The sequence below is a fragment of the Eretmochelys imbricata genome, chromosome 10 (genome assembly GCF_965152235.1).
Source record: "Eretmochelys imbricata isolate rEreImb1 chromosome 10, rEreImb1.hap1, whole genome shotgun sequence".
Taxonomy (NCBI): Eukaryota; Metazoa; Chordata; order Testudines; family Cheloniidae; genus Eretmochelys; species Eretmochelys imbricata.
The window spans coordinates 70419080-70425087 of NC_135581.1; the positions used below are offsets into that span (position 1 = coordinate 70419080).

General features: G+C 51.3%; 1 protein-coding gene across 1 annotated transcript; it reads right to left on the minus strand.

Moving 5' to 3' along the window:
- Positions 1–6008, minus strand: AEN (apoptosis enhancing nuclease). The gene is made up of 4 exons (XM_077828739.1): positions 5947–6008; positions 4500–5283; positions 3690–3890; positions 1–3057 (listed from the first exon to the last, which is right to left on the minus strand). Exons 1-4 carry the CDS (start codon positions 6006–6008, stop codon positions 2860–2862), a joined length of 1245 nt encoding a protein of 414 aa, XP_077684865.1. The 3' UTR covers positions 1–2859.

The following is a 6008-nucleotide window of genomic DNA, read 5'->3' on the forward strand; positions in this document are numbered from 1 at the left end:
TTGGGTTCTGAATTTTCTCCAGTTTTATTGTTTCAGTCGGGCCACATTAAACCACCAAGGGGTGAACTGAATGAGGGAAACCTCACACTTTCTCTCAGCCTGTGAGACTGCACATTCAGGAAGACTGTAGTGCAGCACTCTCATTGGGCGCATCCTCAAAGCCAAGGCTAGAATCTTTTTTCCTACTGGTCTGCATAGACTGTGGGGACAAGTATGAAACTGACAGGAAGACCCCACGACCGGACCATCTGCCTTCTCCTTGGCCTGTTACTACAGAAAGTATGTACAGGCATGCTTCTCTTCAAACACAACATCGCTAAGCAGAAAGGAGTGTGATCCAAGGCAAGGTGGCTGGTTCCCACCCTCTATATTCAAACTGCCCCAGAAGGAGACAAAGCCAGTGACAGAAGAATAAAGGAAGTCATCAGCCACAGAGCACTATACCACAGCTGAATGGTCAGAAGTACGTAAGACCTATGGTCATCCTGGTACCCCTTCCTCCTCCCACAAAACAATTAAACATTTTGGGGGAGGAGAACAAAAGTCAACTTCTCTTAGCATTGAACAGCCTCAACACCATGGCTGTCACTGGCCCACACAGGCTATGGTATGAACTGGCCTTAGGATATTGCATATAGACACAGCTTTCTGACTGGCAATGGCTGAATAAAACCCAGTTAACTGCACAACTCTGGCTTATTTCTATGGGTGGGTTTCATCTGTAACAATGATAGGGCACCAGGCAGAGCAATTCCACAATCAGTGCACTTGGAGATAGTTGAAGTTAATCAGCCTTACGCATAACACAATCACCTGAGGCAGGTTAGAATGGAGGTAAATGCACTGTCTGGGATTTCCTGGTGGTTCATTCAGAATCCCCACCACGAAGACTCTAGTTCTAGCTCTGCCAGAGAAACATTTAGCCTTTTAAACCATACAGCTGATTGCTATCACAGAAATCAGATTTGAAGCATTTCCCACTCCTCTGATCCTCTCACTTAACCCATGAAGAGTCAGTGATGCAGGCTCCAAAGCTCAGCGGTATGCATACAAAGGTCATATAAAACTTAGAAACATAGGCACATGAAGGAAGGTTGGGGCAGAGGAGAGTGCATGTCACGTTTCTATACGGCAGCATGGCATTAACCTTCATTAGAACCTGCTGAGTGGATATCCCACTGCATCATTTCAAAGTGCAGTTGCCCATTAACTCAGAACCAAAATTGATTAGGAGGCAGGGTCAGCCCTGCCCGACATGGTCCCAGCTCTGTGTGATGTACATACTCTGCAAGGAGTGGAACATTTCCCCCGGGAAGGGGAGTGTGTAGCTTTCCCCATCTCTGGAAGGACATAAGGAGAGATCCCAAATACAGACCCCAGGGGCAACACTCAGAGACTGTGGTGGAGCCCCAGGATCGCTCTGAATTTAAAGTCCCAGAGTTCCAAACAGAGTGGAAGGATGGTCTGAGCAGACAGGCGGGGCAAGATGACATTGCCATCACACATCCATCCTGTTAAAGGGTGGTGGGACATAAAGGGCAGCCTAGAGAAATAATCTTTATATCTGCCCAGGTGGTTTACATCTGATAGAATCAGCACAGGAGCATGGGTGGGGAGTACTGAAAGGAGCCAGGCATGTCATAGATTTTAATCCAGGAGCCACAAGCTGTGCAAAGAGGGGCCAAGTCTGCTTTCTGTCAAGTCAAACCCACTGTGAAGCTGCCTGAAAAGCAGGACATTGCATTTGATCCAGACTTGGATCTCAGGGCTCCATTATTTGTTGCTTTACAGCCACACAAAGCCCAGTGTAAGTTACAGTGGCCCTGTGCTCTACTGGAGAGTCAGGCGGGCCATGCCACTGCTGTCCCAGGAGTCTGGGGAGCACAAAAATGGTTTAGAGCCACCTTGGTCTCTCTCCAGTATTGCACTTGGGACTGAAATGGAACAACTGAGAATTAGGGCCTAAGGGCCTCATGGGGTCCCAGAGCCTAGGCTCCAGCCTGAGCCCATATATCTACCCTGCCATTTTCTAGGCCCCCCCCCCGGCCTGAGTAGGTTGACATGGGCTAGCCATATGGGTTTTATTGCAGTGTAGAAACACCTTGTGTCATCTCTGGTCACAGAACTGGGAATGTCAGCTGCATTTTGACCCTGACATTGAGAAACAAGCATAATCACATTTCCTTTGCCATCGGTCAAAGGGCCTTTTGGCAGGGCTCTAACAAGATTAGCTTGCCTGGAAGGTTGCAGGCAGCTGTTTATCTGTGGTGGGAATTAGGAAGCAAAGTCCCAGAACTTCTCCCCTTTTCTCTTTAGTCAACAGCACTCCATGCCATTGAGGGTCTGCACCTGCTGCCCTCCTACCCCTCCCTCTTTCTGCATCTACTACACAACCAAGACTCCCCACATCATGCTTTGCAGTGTAACTGATGGCCACCAGGGGACCAATGCAGGCTCCATAGCAGCCAAAGAAGAGCAGAGATGTGCTTCACATTTCATCTTAGTTCTCCCTAGTGTTCAAACATAGGAGGGGTATTATAGGGTACTGGCAGGTGAGAAGTGGCGGGGGGGGGAGGGTTGGGTTAATTTCCCTCTCTTACTAACACTTCAAGTTAATGAAGCTGAAAGTATTTAAAGTCTTATTTTCTCATCCTACATTTGCTTTTTGTCCAGCTTGGGCCACGCAGTTGGATTGATCAGTGTCATTTTCAGGCTCTCATACACCACCACCAAGCTGCAATATTGGGGGAGCAAAGATTAAGTTGGAGCCGACAGCTATTCTCGGTTTAAAATTTGAAGGCGTGACAATGTTGCTATTGGGAGGAAAAACCATCAAGGAGAAGATGGAGACTGAGCATTTCATTTGCAGACTATATTCAGGTCCTTGGGCCAGTACTGGTCCTCCATGTAGTGGTCTGTGCAGCTGTCCATAGGAGTGTGAGGGGGACTGCAGGGGTGGCAGCTGGCAAGCTCCTGCTCCCACTGGACCTCCACCAGTCTGTAAAGCTCCATGGAAGTCCGAGCATCCTCCACCGACGAGTGTCCCTTCTGGCCAACCTGAGGGCAAAGAGAAAAGGCCATGCTAGAGGAGAGGGCTGGTGAAGGCCCCAGAGCCAAGCTCCCAGCAAAACTTGCTGTTGCTCCGGTGGATAAGTGGTGTTTGGATCAGATTCTGTTGGGCTTTGAACACACCAAGGCCTCCATCTTGCAATCAGATCTGCACATCAGTCTGTTTGAAGTACTTTCTGCCCTGCCCCCCCCCCCCACCACAATATCTGTGGCCCAGAAGTATTGAAGTCAATGGGAGCAAGATGCCTAAATACCTTTGAGCATTTGGGCATGAACACCTCAAAAATCTTTGATGGATTTACTCTCCCACCCTGGTGGTGCAGGGCAGTGCTATCATCCCCTTTTTACAGATGGGGAACAGAGGGTCACAGAGACTAAATGACTTGCCCAAGGTCACATAGGAAGTCTGTGTTGAAGCAGGGAATTGAACCCAGGTCTCTCACATTCCAACTTGTACCCTAACCAATAGGCCATCCTGCCTCTCACATGCAGATTCTTATGCCCACATGGTTTCCCATTGGGTCTGCCCACACAGATCCAATTGCAGCCTTAGCCATCTCAGCAGTGAAGGGGTTAAGAACTCCCCACATCCTGCTTTCCATTCCCAGAAGGCCCCTTACCTGAATCCTTTTGTGAAGCAGCTGCCTTGCCAGGCTCTTGAGAGAGGCACTGGCTTTCACAGGGAGTCCTGCCTTCCGGTTCAGCAAAGGGATTCGACTGGTGTCTCGAGTCCGGCTTCTGGGGTGAAAATATTTCAGGGCTCGGAAGTCATTGTGGATGGCATGTCCCACCACAATCTTGTCTTTCAAGATCTTCAAGATCTGGAAGTGTCAGAGGTGGTTAGTTGGGCATCACAGTGGGAGTAAAAGAGGGACTTAGAAGTCCTTCCTTGCACTGATTTTGGTTTCTCCCTCTCTATCTAACCCCACAACTAGTCATACCTCTCTGATGTCACAGACCCCAACTGCCCAGTAATAGCTATTCAATCACAAATCAATGAAGAAGCAGGGCTACATCTCCCAGAGAAGACCAGTTCCAAAGCATCCTCTGGTTTCAGGGCAGGCTGGAAATTTGGGGAAGGGGGAGAAAAGGGGAGGAGAAGATGCACAGAGATACAGAATCTCTCACCTCAAGGCTGACACACAGCAAGCCAGCTTCAGAGCAAGGATTAGAAACTAGGAGTTCCTGGCTCCTAGTCCTACGTTCATGTCTCTAGACCATGCTGATTTTCTAATATCTCCTGGGAAAGCCTGGAAGGAGAGGGGGGCAGGTGACAGACTCTGGTTGTTTGCATGCCACCTGCCAGTGGGTCTTAGAACAGTGACAGCCTTGGACTTGGCAGAGCAGTGCACTGACAGCTGCCCAAAGATGGGATAAAATCTAGCCCTTGTTCAGACTGTACAGATATGCACACCACGCCTCTTGTTTACCTCTCTCTGTGCAGCACTGAATGGGGTAGCGTTCTGCATGTGTTGCTTGGTGATCCCACTCCAGCGAGTCCTGTAGTCCACGATGGGAAGCTCTGGCCGGATGTATTTGTCATAGATTACATCTCCGTTGTAGTTCACCACCGTGCATCGCGCCAGCTCACTCAGCTTCCCGCCAGGGCCTGTGCCCACCATCTCACAATCAATGGCCACACATTTCCCAGGTCTCTGCAGCGAGCGGGACAAGGAATTGGAGCTGCCAGGCAAAGGTAACCTGCTCTCTGAGTCTTGAGAAAGTGAAAGGGAGCATTGCCCACCTGCACCCTCTGAAGGGAGTGGCAGAGACTGCATCAGAGCCCGCTTGAGCTTTGTGAGCTTTACATGGACTTCCCCCCCAGACTGATTTTTCACGAGAGATACAGCCTCGCTGGCTGGCTGGCCACATCTGCTGGCTTCCCTGTTTAGCAGGCCCTCTTTGGGCACCGTGAACGCCATTGGCTCAGTCCCGTGTCCCAGTGTGGGTCTCAACAGTCCCCTCTGCTCCAGCAGAGCCCTGTGCGCCATAAACCGCTGGTGCTTCCGACTCTTCTTTTTATTCTGGCTCTGCAGCAAGCCACGATCTTCCACATCTGCTCTGCGAGCCAGGTGGCCTTTGGTGCGAGGGCAGCACAGATCCCTTCTGGAGTTGGAGTACCCGAGAAACCGGCCATCGGCACCCTTGTGCCCCACCTCACAGACCTTCACTGTGCTCATAACACCTGGCGTTAGACCCTGGCCAGAAGGCATCCTGCCAAAGATACCCACAACACAGGGTTAGTCAGTGCCTGGTAAGTAGAGATGCTCCTCACCTGGATTTGAAAGGGATTATCCCATTCCCACAGCTGAGCTGAGATAGCACATGATGTGCCCACTTGGGGTTTATCGCATGCAGTCTTGTTGTAGCCATGTCAGTCCCAGGATATTAGAGAGACAAGTGGGTAAGGTCATATCTTTTACTGGACCAATCTCTGTGGGTGACAGAGACACGCTTACAAACTACGCAGAGCTCTGCTTCAGGTCACAGGGTTTACCATAGCTGGTCACCCAGTCAGGCCTTGTTAGGGCAGGGCGGGGCCCACGGTCCAGAGCGCAGGAAGAGCCTGCGGCAGTCATAACGCGGGCCTGGGGGGCCCCAGCACCACCCCAGGCATAGTGGAGTAATACGGCCACGAGAGGGTAAGGGGGTGGGGGGTTATGAGCTAGCACGACCATAGCTGGCGCTTATCCCAATCCCACGGCTTGGCTCCGCGGTGCCAGCTCTGGCCTGGGACGGAAGGACTCAGACTGGAATAGCAGGAGAGAGATCATGTGCTTACGAGCCCCTCTGCCCCCTACCTGGGTCCCCCTCCTTCTGCCCAGCCCTCCCAACTGGGTCGCTCCCTGTCCCCGGCCGGCCCCCCGCGACTCTTACCCAGCGAGCCGGCTGCCCACACGTGGCTTTCCCGGAAGCAGCTGCTGCAATGGCTCCCACAT

Bases quoted from the DNA above. Each gene is read 5' to 3' on its own strand.
- AEN (XM_077828739.1), bottom strand. From the start codon at position 6,008: ATGTGGGAGCCATTGCAGCAGCTGCTTCCGGGAAAGCCACGTGTGGGC. The intron at 5,284-5,946 runs GTAAGAGTCGCG...TATCTTTGGCAG, and splicing joins GTGGGCAGCCGGCTCGCTGG to GATGCCTTCTGGCCAGGGTC. The intron at 3,058-3,689 runs GTAAGGGGCCTT...CTTTGCCCTCAG, and splicing joins TGCTTCACAAAAGGATTCAG to GTTGGCCAGAAGGGACACTC.